Source organism: Dendropsophus ebraccatus, chromosome 11, assembly GCF_027789765.1.
Source record: "Dendropsophus ebraccatus isolate aDenEbr1 chromosome 11, aDenEbr1.pat, whole genome shotgun sequence".
NCBI lineage: Eukaryota > Metazoa > Chordata > Amphibia > Anura > Hylidae > Dendropsophus > Dendropsophus ebraccatus.
Window position 1 is genome coordinate 42,381,120 of NC_091464.1, and position 16,467 is coordinate 42,397,586.

General features: G+C 39.8%; 1 protein-coding gene across 1 annotated transcript in view; it reads left to right on the forward strand.

Moving 5' to 3' along the window:
• The window catches only part of SLC13A5 (solute carrier family 13 member 5), a 67,506-nt gene extending 52,088 nt beyond the window's left edge, over positions 1-15,418 (forward strand). Inside the window, exons 7-12 of the mRNA XM_069946094.1 lie at positions 1,315-1,530; positions 7,178-7,299; positions 8,665-8,780; positions 10,097-10,258; positions 11,043-11,180; positions 11,934-15,418. Of these exons, the coding sequence (XP_069802195.1) occupies positions 1,315-1,530; positions 7,178-7,299; positions 8,665-8,780; positions 10,097-10,258; positions 11,043-11,180; positions 11,934-12,062 (883 nt within the window). The 3' untranslated portion in view covers positions 12,063-15,418. The remainder of the gene's footprint in view (positions 1-1,314; positions 1,531-7,177; positions 7,300-8,664; positions 8,781-10,096; positions 10,259-11,042; positions 11,181-11,933) is intronic.
• Positions 15,419-16,467: the final 1,049 nt, after the last annotated feature.

Genomic DNA, 16,467 nt, shown 5'->3' on the forward strand with positions numbered 1-16,467 from the left:
AGTTTCTTTTTATGACACATTTTAGTTTCAGACAGATGAAACCAATCACAGCGTATTCTGGGAAACAAAAGCTGAGCTGTAATTGGTTGCTACTGGTTATAATGTTAACTGACATCATATGAAATATGTTGGGTGATTGTAGAAAATGGCATTAGCACCTGTGTTTTATGGCTCGCCGCAGTAGGATGACATCAGAGAGGTTTCTTTATAAAATGGAGATTTATTGCTTCTTCTTTAAAAGTAGTGAAAGTTACAGAATTGAATCGAAATGAATATCAGAGAAATGTCTTACAGTTCTTAGTGTCTAGTGTCCATAGCTCATGATGAGAGTTCCTTGAAGTGAAGGGTTTGTCTTACAAATCGTCACGAGCTTCAAGCAGCTGTTGCTTCAAGCATCCTGGATGACATCCCTTCCTTCACGCTTCCATCATGGATTCCTCATGCGACATAACCTTCTCCTTGAAGGCTCTGGATCCTTCTTGTGACATAGGGCTCACAGCCCTGATTCCACCACCCTCCATCTTGGTGACTACCATTTATATAGGTTCATGACTCACTGTCAATGTCATGTGTGGGTGTGTTTATTTTACTTGAGTGTGTGTGTCTGCACATATATGACCATAACAAATATAGCTCATCTTCTCTATGTAACGTTTCTCAATATAGATATTGCTGTGTTGCTTATGTACACGTCTCCCTAGAATACAGTGAATATGATATTATAATGTCAGTATTACAATTTCTTTATACAGTGAATAGTGTTGTGCTATTATGGTGAGGTCAGTAGTATATTTGACTTATATTATATTATACCAAGATATTGTTCATTGTAAAACACATCGTATTTAACAGTGATAAATGGAAGGGATATGTATATAACAAAGAAAATAAATTAAAGTACTATATAGTCACCTATGGCTGTATAGTCAGTGTAAATATATTTTTCATTTTTTTTTAATAAATATAATGAATCTTATACTGTGCTATTTCTATGCCTACTTTTTTTCACTACTATTATCTTTAGGGGTCACCGTGACTAGTAAGTTTTATGTCTACCTGATCTTTTACTGTGTCATCTCTGACTTTCTTTCCTTCTTATTCTATTATTACAATTGCTGTCTACTGCTCCATTACCTACTCTCTTTTCTATTATTCAGTTTCCTTTTCTCTATCTTCTCTTTCCATAGGGAAATCTGCTGGACTTATCATTCAGTCAGAAATTCAGGCCTGGGAACTAGGAGGAGGGAGTTATAGTATTCTTCCTGAAACAACCTTTATCTCACTTAAGAGTAATCCCCTTTTCCTCATCTTAAGCTTTAAGAAGACATGGGGCTGTGGCGCTACAAGTTCAGAGAAGGAGCGGGCAGCTTATAACGTGATCCGGGAAGAATATCGCAAGCTGGGTCCTATTTCATTTGCAGAGTCTAATGTGCTTCTACTCTTTACTCTTCTGGTCATCCTTTGGTTTACGAGAGATCCTGGCTTTGTGAAAGGTTGGGCTACTGTGCTCTTCAATAAAGACAACATCGAGTAAGGAAATTGGGATTTATTAGAAAGGTTTTTAATTTTTTATAGCATACCACTATGTCCACAAAGTATTACTTGAAGTGATACTCTCACCCCCTTTTGTGAAGGTGCTTTTTTCGGCATCATCATTTACTGCTTCTCCTGATCGTTCCCAAAATACCTTTTTGAAAGCCCTCCTTTTAGCTGAAAATCCATGCAGTCATTTATTCATCGTTTAACAGTGTCACTAAGGGGGGGCTTATCGGCCCGCCTTAATCCATGCCCATGCCTCAATGTTACTGATAAGAGGACGAGAAGCCCCACCTTGGTGACACTGTCCACTCATGATTCAATGGCTTTTTTGCAGCTAAAGGGGGAACAGCAGAACTTTGACAAAGGTAATTTGGGAACAATTAGGAGAAGCAGTAGATTATTGTGACGTAAAAGGCACCTACACAAAGGTGGGGTGACAGGATAACTTTATTAACCGAAACCTGTCGTTAAGGAGATGCCAGTAATATACATGGCACAACTGTTCACATATTTGTTGTTCATTTTAGTTGTTTTACCATAGGACCACAACAACAATTATGGCAGTGCAGGAGTCATCCTTTGACAGAAAATAAAGGTGCCTATTAGAATACATTGAGAACTTTGGAGTCCATTGGGTTTCCATCATGGTGTCAGTCATTTTACCACACAAAGTAGAGGTGCATGCTGGCCTAACAGAGTCTCCACCAGAGATGTGAACACAGCCTTAGAGCAGCGCCATCAGGCAACTTTGTATAAACAAAAGAGAGAATGATGACTATGCCTGTATGTAGATATGAAGTATCACCATCAACGAAGAAGGATGCGGCACTCACCACTATTCAGTGCAAATTTCTTTATTCTGCAACGTGCAGTTACATCTTAACTGCGATATGCATGAGAAGAAGCCAGAATGCAATCAGGTGAGTACAAGTGACAGCTGTTTCGCGCTTGTATGCACTTCTACAGATCCAGACCCACTTCAGAGGGTCTGTAGAAGCGCATACCAGCGTGAAACAGCTGTCATCTGATTTCATTCTGGTGTCTTCTCATGCATATCATAACAAAGATGTAACTGTGCATTGTGGAATAAAGAAATTTGCACTAAATAGTGGTGAGTGCCGCATCCTTTGTCGTTGATGGTATTACAAATGGACTATGTTTCATATTTGCTGAGCACCACTTTATTCACCTGCCTGCTCATGGAAATCTTGCACCCTAGAATATAATCTCCACCAGTGACAGAAGCTGTGAAGTATCATTTAATAGATGTTTGAAGCAATAAAGTGCTGAATATTTTTAGTTACCTACATTTAGTTTAGATGAAAAATAAATATGATACTGCTAATTCAGCAGTAAACATCCTTCATGGTATAGCCAGAAATAAGAAAAGGCATGTGTAGACACACAATGTTTGCCGTAATGTTTTTTTTTTGCGTAATTATTCTATGAATAGTGTTTGTATCTTTAATATAAGAAAAAATGCCGTGCCGCGCTTAGTACTAGTATAAAAAACAGCAATAAAAAACAGCAATAAAAAGCACCACTGTTAGTATATAGTGCGAGCAGTGTAGGGTATTGAAACCAAGACACTCACCATTGGTGCTTGTTGATGTCGGCTTGGATTTGTAGTCCTCCCCGTATGTAGACTTGTGTGGCTTCCCTTGTGTGACTTCCTTTATGTGACTTCCTTGTGTGAGTTCTTAGTCACTGATTCCTTTTTTAGTTGTTGTTCCTAAAACGTTCTTTACACCGGAATATAATCCAGATAGGGCGTGCGCCCCGGCCGGTGGCGCGTTCAACCCCAGTTGCAGGAATCCCGGATGGGAATCCTTCTGTGACGTCACAGATTGTACGGATCGCTACAGGAGGCAAGATTCTTCCTCGACGCGTTTTCAAAACAACAACTTAAAAGAGAGAGGAGACAGTACTAGCAATTATCTGGAGGAATCACCTCACTTTCAAACACTGGACGAAACACTAGGTCACAGCATGCATTATAATGCAGAAACTATAGAAGTAAGTACTGACCTTTTACCAATAAGTCAAATTAGTACATACTCAGAAAATACCGATATTATAAAAGATTCATTACCTACACATATACCATTATCGCCAATAATAATAAGAAAGGAAACATGTAACCCTCCAAATAAGGAATCTAGGAGCCGCTATCCAGAGAGTAGTTCCAATAGATATTCAGTAATACAAGATCAAAATGAAGATATTGATGAGGACATAATGGAAGACTCACGAATAGAGGAGGGAAGTGAAATAGAGGAAGAAACAAATGACATTAATAAGCCTAAAGGGAACAATACTAATAATAAAAATTATAACAACAAAGGACGAGTTAATCACCCTATAAATAAAAGCAAGAAAAATCCAAAAAGAGCAAATACTAATCAAAAAATTACAAAAACGGTGAAAAAAGATTTTTTTCAGGTTCCTCAAAAAAGAAACGGAAAAGGGGCTGTAGGGGAAGGAAACTCTCCAAAAAGAAAATAACTCATGGCAACAATAAATCAGACCAGGATCAAGTAACACAACAAAAAATATTTAACCTTAGTGATCATATTCTGGATGAAAATGAACTTAAATTATTACAGAAAGGTCTCAAATTTGCACCTACGAATAAATTAAATAAATTCGATACATATGTGGGTTTAAAGAAGTTCATGAGAAACTTATCACTTAAGAAATATTTTTTTAAAAAGGAAATCATGGACAAAACTCCAATACCTTCAAAAAATCATGAAATAGGACAGAAACCATATATATATATACTCAACTGAAGAATAAATCCACCTTCCATCCAATAAATGAATACTCAGAAGCCTTCATAACATTCGAGAATATGGTCACGGCAGACTTACGAAAATTACAGAGTAAACCTAATAACAAATATTTCTCTAATAATAACTTAACTCGCAAAGAACAAACAGCAATTGAATTATTACAACAAAACAAGCAAATAACTATCCGCCCAGCAGATAAGGGGGGGGGGATAGTGATTATGAATTTAAAGGACTATGAAATGGAAGCAGAACGTCTCTTAAGTGATAGAAAAACATATTGTAAGTTGAAGATAAACCCCACAGGAGAATTTTTAAAACAATTAGAAGAACTAATGGAAAAAGGGAGAAATGAGCAACTACTAACTGAAAATGAAGTCGAGTTTATCAACAATAAGAATCCTAGAATAGCTATGTTCTATCATATCCCTAAGATTCACAAGGATGCCACTAGACCACCTGGACGCCCTATTGTGTCGGGCATTAATTGTCTAACCTCTAACTTATCACGATATGTGGACATCCAACTACAGGAATGCGTACAAATACTGCCTGCTTATCTTAAGGATTCCACTCACCTCCTACAAATCTTGAAAACAGTAGAATGGAAACCCAACTATATAATGGGGACTCTAGATGTAACATCTCTGTATACGATCATAGAGAATCATAAAGGTAGAGAGGCGACTGAACATTTTTTAAAAAACTCTCAGAAGTATCCCCCTGAACAAATCAGATATATAGGGGACTGTATAGAGTTTATATTAACACATAATTTTTTTATGTATGACGATGCCTTTTATCTCCAGACATGGGGTACGGCTATGGGGACCAGATTCGCACCAAGTTATTCTAACCTCTACGTGGGGAGGTGGGAGGAGTCCATCATATACCCACGGGGGGTGCTTGGTGCGGGCCTGGTCCTTTGGAAACGTTTTATTGACGATGTGTTTTTTATTTGGGAAGGGGATCAGAATTCATTAGATCAATTTTTAACTAACATTAATAAAAATGAGTTTTATCTTAATTTTACACCCACATACAGTACCACGGATATTCATTTTTTGGATTTAACTATTTACATAGAGGCAGACCAACTTTGCACTAAGACTTATCACAAGCCTACTGATAGCAATAGTTTTATTTCACTTGACAGTTGTCATCTCCCGATGTGGCTTCTAAATATCCCGAGAAGTCAATTCCTACGCCTAAGGAGGAACTGTACATATAAAGAAATATACGAGGAGGAAGCCTGTGTTTTACAAACTAAATTCATACAGAAGGGATACAAACTGGACAAATTAGAACAAATCAGACAAGAAGTGGGAGAGATAGAGAGAGAACAGTTAATAGTGAACAAGCAAAAAGATAAAGATAAAGATGGGTATAATAGTCAAAATAACCAATTTGATATTCCATTGATTTCTACATATTCTAATCAAGCTAATAATGTGAGACAAATTGTACAGAAACATTGGAGCATTTTAAAGCAGGATAAAATTATAGGGAAACTCATCCCGGATAAACCTAGGATGATTTATCGGAAAGCACAAAATCTGGGTAATAAAATAGCCCCCACTGTCCGGCAAGATTATATTGAGAAGTGTACAGGGATAGTATCATATTCAGAAGGCTTCTTCCCTTGTAGGAAATGTAAATGCTGTACTAGTATGGGCAATGTAAAAAGAACTAACAAAGTTATCCATCAAAATATAAGTCACAACATAAAAGGACATATTACGTGTAAAACCAAAGGAGTGATTTATTTTATGAGATGCCCCTGCAATAAATTGTATATAGGGCGAACAAAAAGAACTCTACAAAAAAGAATTTCCGAACATATATACAATATAAAAAGACAGTTCGATGGCCACCCTCTATCACGACACTATAAAGAACATCATAATGGTAAAATTGACGGATCAATTTTTGGGGCGTTGGAACAAGTGAAGACAGAACGACGGGGTGGAAATTATATCCATAAAATGTCTAAAAAAGAGAGTGAATATATTTTCCTATTTAACAGCATGCAACCCGTAGGGCTAAATGCTGAATTTGAACTGTTTGCCTTTTTGTAAAAAATTATCTGGAAGGAAACAGGTTAATCCTGGGATGGGAATCCATACCTATAAAGGAGAAGCATCAACACGAGCAAGATCCTCTTGAGAAAGAAGGACGTATCCTTTGAAACGCGTCGAGGAAGAATCTTGCCTCCTGTAGCGATCCGTACAATCTGTGACGTCACAGAAGGATTCCCATCCGGGATTCCTGCAACTGGGGTTGAACGCGCCACCGGCCGGGGCGCACGCCCTATCTGGATTATATTCCGGTGTAAAGAACGTTTTAGGAACAACAACTAAAAAAGGAATCAGTGACTAAGAACTCACACAAGGAAGTCACATAAAGGAAGTCACACAAGGGAAGCCACACAAGTCTACATACGGGGAGGACTACAAATCCAAGCCGACATCAACAAGCACCAATGGTGAGTGTCTTGGTTTCAATACCCTACACTGCTCGCACTATATACTAACAGTGGTGCTTTTTATTGCTGTTTTTTATTGCTGTTTTTTATACTAGTACTAAGCGCGGCACGGCATTTTTTCTTATATTAATTATATTTTTTAGTGGAAGCAGATACCACTAGCTAAGCTCGCAGCAGTACGCACACTAAAAAATTCTTCTAGTTTTTTAGTGTTTTACCAGGAGCGCGATTGTTTTGAAATCTATTCTACAAGTGTTTGTATCTTGGTGGGGAAATTACTAGGTGCTCAGAGAGTCATTAAGCTTTAGTCTGGGAACAAAACACCTATAAACGTTCATTTCTCTTCTCTTTTTAATTGCAGGTATGTAACAGATGCCACGGTTGCAGTTTTTGTAGCTATCCTTCTTTTTATTTTACCAGCAAAGAGCCCCAGATTTTCATGTCACAAAAACAACAGTTTTGATCTTGAAGATCCGGAAGAAGGTAAAAAACCTCAAATTTAACTGCATTAATGTGGCATTTATTTTATGTAGAAAGATGGGAAAGAGAAGTGCAAGCATGCACCTGAAAGGACCGTTTTGTGCTAATTGCCCATCTTCCGGCCAGGTAGCAGCATCAAGTGATAGAGGGGGGAGGGTTAAATACACAAAATAACAAGCAACAAGACATATAAAAGTATAAGGATACATTTAAAAACATCTTATAAGAAGACACCACAATCATTGGGCTCATTGAGTCCCATGGGTCTAGTCGCATTTAGTTTTGAAATCCAAATCATATCTTTTCTCAGTACAGCTATATATTTTTTCTACATTATTTTTATTTAGTGATATATCAACTCATTTACAGAGCTTTGTCTGTTGGAGCAGTCAATTGTCTATAAAAGGACTTGGTGCTGAAGAATACACATAAGATGAGCCCAAACAGATTTGCTATGAGAAGTTGCCGTTAGCTGCTCAATTCTTGAGTATTAATTGTGCCCATTTAGATGCCAAATATTCATACCCTGGTTAAATAAAGGAGGCACCTCAGTGGAAATCCTCCTCGATGAACGCCATATACCCTAATAGGAAATACAAACAGGGGTTGTTAAGGCAATCCCTTAAAATTCATCAATCAGTTTGAACACTTTTGGCATAGGGTAGCTGCTTTTAATCCAAGATCTGTCCTGGGGTCCATTTGGCAGGTGATGCGGTTATTGTCCTAAAGAACAACTATTAAACTTGCAGCCCCATGCCCAAAGGTAGTATCTGTGCCCTAACTTTGCACCACCCCTTCGTCCCTTCTCCCCACCTTCTTCATCATTAGGAATGCCACTGGAACATTTTCGCCTGTCTGAACATTGCACAGGTGCCTTAATAATCCAGCCCATGGTCAGTATTCACACAGCTGACAAGTAGAAGACAATCTAGCATTCCTAATGATGAGGAGGGCGGGGAGGAGGGACATAGAGGTTGTGCCAGCCTAATGCATACGCAATCTAAGCCCAGACCCTTGGGCACGGGGCTGCTAGTTTAAAAGTTGTTTTTTAGGAGAATAACTGCATCACCTGCCGAACGGACCCCAGGACAGATCTTGGATTAAAAGCAGCTATCCGAAGATACAAGTGGTTTGGGGGGGGGGGGTCAGACTGTGGGTACAGAGTCGCTTTGAATGGCAGAATGAATAGGATTCACCATAGTAAGATAGAATAGAATATACAATAGATGCTTGGATGGTGGGACTGGTCAGGCATGTATAAGGACACTTGATTATAATCTATGGGGAATATATACCAATATTAATATGCCATAAATCTTTGTGGTGGTTAGTAACATTTTCCTTATTTTAATATTTTTGTTTTTATAGAGCACGAGCCATTTTGGTCTGCACCATTACTAACATGGAAAGTGGTTCATAAGAAGATGCCGTGGAGTATTGTACTTCTTCTAGGTGGGGGATTCGCCTTGGCCAAAGGGAGTGATGTAAGTAACAACATGATTTTATATAGCAACCCCTTTCTATACAGGAATAGTGACAGGGTAAAAAAAAGTCATAATTACCTACCTCGGGGGTCCTGAAACTTCCGTTCTACCACATTCCATCCCCTCCTGCTGCTCCCTGTTATGTTTCATTCCTGCGGAAAATGCCCATTCAGCCAATCATTGGCCACGACAGTGACCCATCTCAGCCAGTAACTGAGTGGGCATGTCCAGCAAGAATAAAACATAAAAAAAAAAAAAAATGAAAAGCTTTGCACTATAGTCGTACCTTGGTTTAAGAGTAACTTGGTTTAAGAGCTCACAGTTTTTCAAAATTATGACTTGGTTTAAAAGCATTGCTTTGGTGTAAGAGCTTCCTGTACTGGGTGGGAGCGCGAGTGAAGAAGGGGCATGGTCTGCATAGCGTGGTCTACAGCACTGTACTCTGACCCAGGAAGTGGCGCTCACCTTCCAAATCATGGCAGATGCAATTCAGGCTGGGGCTTGCATCAGCGGACAGGACGGTGGAGGTAATCTCTACATAGCTGTAACCCCTCTCTCCCCAGACAGAGTGCTGCATGTATGTGCCCACATCTGCCCTGCTCATTCCTTCATGCTCCCTGCACACTTTGTCAGTCCTTGTGTTTCCCATCCTTTTCATTACTGTACAGGAGCTTATAATATCACATATTCTGCTGTTTTTGAATCTTTGTTTCATTTGTTTTAACATGTTATTCAGAATATTAAATCATTACAAGCACGGTCTCAGAACTAATTATGCTCATAATCTAAGGCACCACTGTATATGAATTTCGGAAGCACCGCACCATCACATGTCTCAACGTCAGTGTATTCTAGAACATTGTCCCCTGGTGTCTCTGCTGTGTTTTGGTTGATCTCCCTGAGGTCAACCAGTGTCCTTTTGCATGCACTTACTAGTCATTGCTCCCACTAGCCAGAAACCTACTCCACACTGATGAGGGGCAAAAACCCCGAAACAGCTGTCTGTGGATGGATACCTTGCTTAGGTGGTTTCCTTAGTTGGAGACATTCCTTGGCTTGGTTGTTCCTTCCCCGAGGAAGGTCTGGCTAGTTCACTGACGTTGAGACACGTGATGGTGTCTCTGCAGTGTTCTTTTGCATCCTCAGGAGGCCGACCAGACAGGTGGAATCTGATTGGTTGCTAGGGGCAACTGAGCCAGTTTCACTTTACAACATGTTTGATAAATCTCCCCCAAAGTGCTTAAAGTGTAGTTTAAGGCTAAGCAACAAGTTATGCAAGTTATGTGACCAAACTGTTAATTCTACTATCTGTACAGGCTTCTGGATTGTCAAATTGGCTTGGTGACCAGATGACATTTTTGCATAACACCCCAGCATGGGCCATTGCCATCATCTTGTCTTTGATGATTGCCGTCTTTACTGAATGTGCCAGCAATGTTGCCACAGCAACCCTCTTTCTTCCAATTCTTGCATCCATGGTAGGACTATTCTTCTTTTCAATTTAAAACCTCATATAAAGTTAGTCATCAATGTTATAAATCAGTAAGTAAATAAAATATAGCCCTTAAAGTGGTAGATCAGAATAAAAGTACAATCTCAAGACTTCCAGTACTTATCATTTGCTGTATGTCCTGCAGGAAGTGGTGCATTCCTTTCAGGCAGACACAGTGCTCTCTGCTGCCACCTCTGTCCATGTCAGGAACTGTCCAGAGCAGTAGCAAATCCCCATAGAAAACTTCTCCTGCTCTCAAGACTGTAAAGAATATACAACTTCCTGCAGGACACAGCAGGAAGCTGTGTACTTTCCCAATTACTGGGAAAGAATTATTTTTGTTTGCTGAACTACCCTTTAAAACTATAAGGACTCCACTATATAAAGGACTCCACTTGGCTTTAGATTAGGTTTCATTGCAGCTTTGTTTTTATTATTAGATTATGTTTATTTCAGTGTCTATTGCAGCTTTATTAATACAGGCATCTAAATCTTACATATGCTCCATTGCTAGCACTTACTGGCACTTTACAAGCTGGGTACTGTGTCCAAAGGACTGTGGATGTGATAAATCATGGTGCCTTTAATATCACTGAGCCCCGTTAGAAAGCTGCACTGGTGGACTCAACATGTATTTGATATTCCTCCATTTATTTGAATAGGAACAGTTTAATGCGGTTTTTACTACTTTGTTTTCCCACAATGACTCGAAGGAGTTTGTCTAGTGGACAATTCTGTTTTTAGTTTTCTGCATTGTTTTCTTATTCTAGGCAAAATCAATCATGGTAAACCCACTTTACATCATGATCCCTTGCACTCTCAGCACGTCCTTTGCTTTCATGTTACCTGTGGCCACACCGCCAAATGCCATTGTCTTCTCATACGGACATCTTCACGTGTCAGATATGGTAACTACCTTTATAGTTTTTTGAGAATAAGTTACATCTTTGGGAATGGTTGGGCAGGGTGGACAGCTACCTATAGAAAGGTATGATTTTAATTTCAATACCGTGTTTCCCCAAAAATAAGACAGTGTCTTATATTAATTTTAGCTCTTAAAGACGCACTATTTCTTATTTTCGGTGGATGTCTTATTTCTGTCCCCCCGGTCTCCCCCTCGGCTCTCTCCTTCAGCCTCCCCCCTCGGCTCTCTCCCCCTGGCTTCCCCCTGCGGCTCTCTCCCCCTGCGGCCCTCTCCCCCCTCGGCTTTCCCCCGGCCTCCCCCGCAGCTCTCTCCCCCTGTGGCCCTCTCCCATCGTGGCTCTCTCCCCCTGGAACCCCCCGGTGGGGGCCATGGACCAGTATCCCTGCAACACCTGCTGTCAAGGTCCACAAGGGGATTAGGGCTGGGTCAGTTGGATGGTTAGCGGCCTTACTTTTTGGGGGTGCCTTACTTTCAGTGGTTGTCTTAGTTTAGGGTGGGGTGCCTTATTTTTAGGGGGATTCCTTATTTTAGGCTAGTTGGTAGGCTAGCTGGGGTGTCTTAGTTTAAGAGGCTGTCTTATTTTCGGGGAAACACGGTATTTACATTGAAATTGTATCCACCATCAAAATATAATACTTGGTCCCCAATGATTATAATAATATGGAATATCCTGGTGATGGGAGTGCAGTAGCATCTACTATACACAAGATCTCATAATATATGTATTCTGTTTTAGGTGAAAACTGGTATTATAATGAACATTATTGGTATAATATGCATCACCATAGCCATCAACAGCTGGGGCCGTCCCATGTTTCATTTGGACACTTTCCCAGTCTGGGCCAATATTACAAACGGAAAATGATAGAACTCATTTTAAGTGAAGTCACAATCAGTGCCCCCAAGACATGGCTACAATAATCGTGAAGAAGACTACCATGAAATCTTGGGACTTAAACAGCCTCGCGTGGGTTGTGGATTTGCAAGAAGTATAACTGTATACCCCTCACAGTATCAGGAGACAAGTGATTATAGATTATAAAAATGTTGATGCAATAATTATATAGGGATCTTTCCCAGGAGATTACATGGACTGATTTCTGTATCAGACACACAGTGTAACAACATACACGTCCACTTTTTGTCAATATTGCACAAGTTGTTATCTTCATTTCTTCTGTTTAGTGATCTGTAGTAGAATTTAATTGTAAAACCATATGGACCTGTCAATGGGCTACAGGCTTCATCTACAGACAGCCAGTCTGTCCGCTCAACTATTAGGTAATCTGCCAAGAAGAAGCTGTGAGTTGTCTTATTTGACTTGTTACCCTAGTGAATACTACAGGCCCTCTTTAGACTTTCTTCACAGTACGCTCATTTTATAAAGGGTGGAGCATAGACAACTGGATCATTCACTAAAAAAATCAGTTCTTCTCCATCTGTTGTTTACTGCCCAGTTTAATGGGCCTGAAACTTCCAGTTATGTACATATACTGTAGATGTAATCGATGAATTACCACTCTCAATGTGTTCTTACAGTGTTTAATACAGAGTTATGACTATTGACAGTATCAAATGACATTTGTTTAAAACATACTAAAACCGTGTGAACCATCTATAGATTGTCCATCAATTCATTTCTATCAGCTTGTATCTCTTATTCTATCATTCATAAAGAAGGGTCTACTAGAACTATACCTATATTAGAACTGAAAGCAGATTCTCTCTCTTTGAAGGACTCCGCCATGTCACCAGTGTCACCATGTACAGTATAACATAGCCACTAGAGATGAGCGAACCCAAGTGTGTGGCATTTGATTACCTACCTAGAAAACACAGATACGGCCATAGGCTATGTTCACACTACGTAAGTTCTGCAGAAATCACGGCCGTTGTTACATCAGGACTCAGCGGCACTAAAGATCATCCATCTGATACTGCAGTACCGGCGGGGATGATCTTTTCAGAGACCGGCCGTTCTGTGACCCGGCCGAGTCATAGAACGGCCGGTCTCTTACAGCCTATGAACATGGCTATAGGCTGTATCCATGTTTTCAAGGACTCCCTAGGGCAGCATCCTACTTCTTCTGCCACCTGTAATAATATCCTGTAATCATATTCCGCAGGTTTGGATGGACCCTAGCATGCTCATTTCTAATAGTCACCTATTCAATTGAACAGGAACCATTCTATACTAAATTTCTCCTGCAGAGCCATACACTTTCCCTGGTAATAACAGCCGGCAGATTTGCATTACTGTCAATGAACCACCAAATGATCTGTATGTGCTTCTGCTAAATCATGAAGTAAAGTGATTCTTTTTCAGTCATGTCAGTAACCTGAAAGGAGATTGTCACAAGGAAACACCTATTTAACCTAGGACATATTCTACATGCTATCATAGAGGCCACAGAAGTCAAAAACCAAAGGGGGGGGGGTCATATTAGACTCATTTACAGAAGATGACAACGTTCCTGACTTGACTTGCTGAATCAATGAAGTCAATGAGTATCAGTTACATACAACATCTCTTGGGTCCTGTTGCCATTTCATTTAGAGGTAACATAATTCAATAGCTCATCTCTAGTAAAATCTGTATCCTAGAGGTAGATTTTCTTAGATTGTGGTAAGTTTTCCTGTATTACTTGTATAGTACCTTGGTGCCACATGTCTGGTGAGAACTTCATAGCCAGACAACAGGTGCTATGTTATGTATGATCCACGCATTCTGTACAATTTTATCAAATGTATCTTCTGTAAATGTATTTAATTAACTTATATACAGATGCCTGCCGTGTGGTATAAGATGTGTTACGTGGTGAATTTCTCTCTGTTATTTTGATATTCCAGCAGTAAGTGATGGACATAGAATAGATTACATTACATTGGCAGTTCAGCGTGGTTACTTTGTAGAAGTTTTTTTTATTTTAGATTGTTCATAAATATATTATTTGAAGCAAATGTTCAATGTCCCTTGATGAATATTTGCATGTATATATTTAATATATTTCTATTAGAGATGAGCGAACCGGGTTCGGGTCAATGCTGCTGAACTTGCATAAAGCTCTAAGGTTGTCTGGAAAACTTGGATACAGCCAATGACTATATCCATGATTTCCAAATAGCCTTAGGGCTTTATCCAAGTTCAGCAGCCACCGCTAATCAAATGCCGAACGTTCGGGTTCGGATGGACTCGAGCATGCTCCAGGTTCGCTCATCTCTAATTTCGATATTACAGAATTGCATTTTCAGAAATTTGAAAGGAAATGACACAATGTACAAGCACACTATGGCATTTATAGACTACACACACCCTAAACAACAGCAGTATTTTTTCTTAATATTGGTAAGAACAGACGTCTGAGGCCCCTGGCTCCCCTCTCTAGTCACCCCATAGCAGCTGTTTTGCCTTTGGGTGGGTTCACACATACCAGATTGCAATGGATTTCATACTGCAAGTTCTGCAGCAAAATGTGCTGTGATTTCTGGTACTGTAATTTTGTATGGGCTTACATACTCGCAGTGTATTTTTCATTCCACTGTGAGTATGTAAAGCCCCTTCTCCCTTAACCCAGGTTTCAGCTCTCATATCTAGAAAAGTAATTATCTGATTGGTTGACCTGGACAACTGCTTCGCTGTTCCTTTGCATTAGTTTTAATAAATCAGCATTATTATATTCAAACCAAAATAATGATGTTGCTGTTCAGCCATTCATAGAACTCTAACAAGATCAGTACTTAGTATTTTAGATAACCCATTACAAACAATGAGAAATCATTGTAAATTGTATAAGCTAAGCAATCTAGTAGACACTTTTTTGCTAGGCTCTGCTTCTCTTTTCTTGAAGAGTAGAGGAAACAAAGTATGAAAAACAGAGGCACAGCGGTTTGGTGGGGGTCCCCTTTGAAACGCTATTGTCAATATTTTGCCGTTTTTCCTAGGATTGGAGTTTCTATATCATTTTTGTCCTGTTTAAAATTATAAATTGTTATGGGCAGTTTCATCTTGTGGCTCTTTATGCAACTAAACCTGGACAAAGCCATGGAGACAAATCAAGCACAAGTTCCATGCAGATTATGTGATTTCTCATCTTAAAAATGAAGCACTGTAATATCACTGGAAATTGTTATAGATGATACATTGTAAACAGCTGTCAACATCTTTAGTTAATAAAAAGGAAACATTTGATAATGACAATAAATAAAAGTATCTGTATTATATCTGGGATGTTGTTTTTACTTCTTCTGCTTTTTGTATAAAAAAAAATACAGATTGCAAAGGTCAAGGCCTGGATGTAAGAAATAAAATGAAGCTAATAATCCCAAATTAACAAGTTAACAATTAACAAATTAACAATCTAGTAGTGTGCAGCAATGTATGTGGAGCACAGACCCCAGGACTAAGGGTCCTATTAGACAAAGCGATTTTTAACGATTAATGATAAATAGAGATGAGGGAACCGGGTTTGGGTTTGAGTGATCCGAACCCGAACGTTCGGTATTTGATTATCGGGGGCTACTGAACTTGGATAAAGCTCTAAGGTTGTCTGGAAAACATGGATACAGCCAATGACTATATCCATGATTTCCACATAGCCTTAGGGCTTTATCCAACTTCAGCAGCCACCGCTAATCAAATGCCGAAAGTTCGGGTTCGGATCGACTCTAGCATGCTCCAGGTTCACTCATCTCTAATGATAAACTATTGCAAATGAGATTGTTTATCATTAAAGCGACACTATCCGAAGGTTCTACCGAGAGAACCTGCTGATATGCCGCAAGAGCCCTTTACCTTAGAAGTTGATAGCAGTTAGAACCACTCCTCTGCCCCTCTGCAATCTTCCTAAAATCGCTCATTGCTCCTATGCAAATTAGGGGCTGAAGAGCATTTGGGGCGTCGCCTGGGTCCGGGAGCACCACTCCATCCCGCCCAGTCTGCCCCCTCCTTTGCCACCCCTTCCAGTTCAGTTCACCCAGCACAGCCTCCTCTCGTTCCACCCAGTCCGCCCCCATCTGTACTGAGCCCCCCTTACGCCCCCTCCCCTCCAGTCTAGCTCGCCCAGTCAGCATCCCTAATTTTCATAGGGGCAATTAGCAATTTTAGGAAGATTGCAAAAGGGGCAGAGGAGCGGTTCTAACTGCTAAGGTAAAGAGCTCTTGCGGCACATCAGCAGGTTCTCTCGGTGCCGCGTTAACCTGAAATCGTTTACCATGTAAGGGTCCATTTACACAGAAAGATTATCTAACAGATTATCTGCCAAAGATTTGAA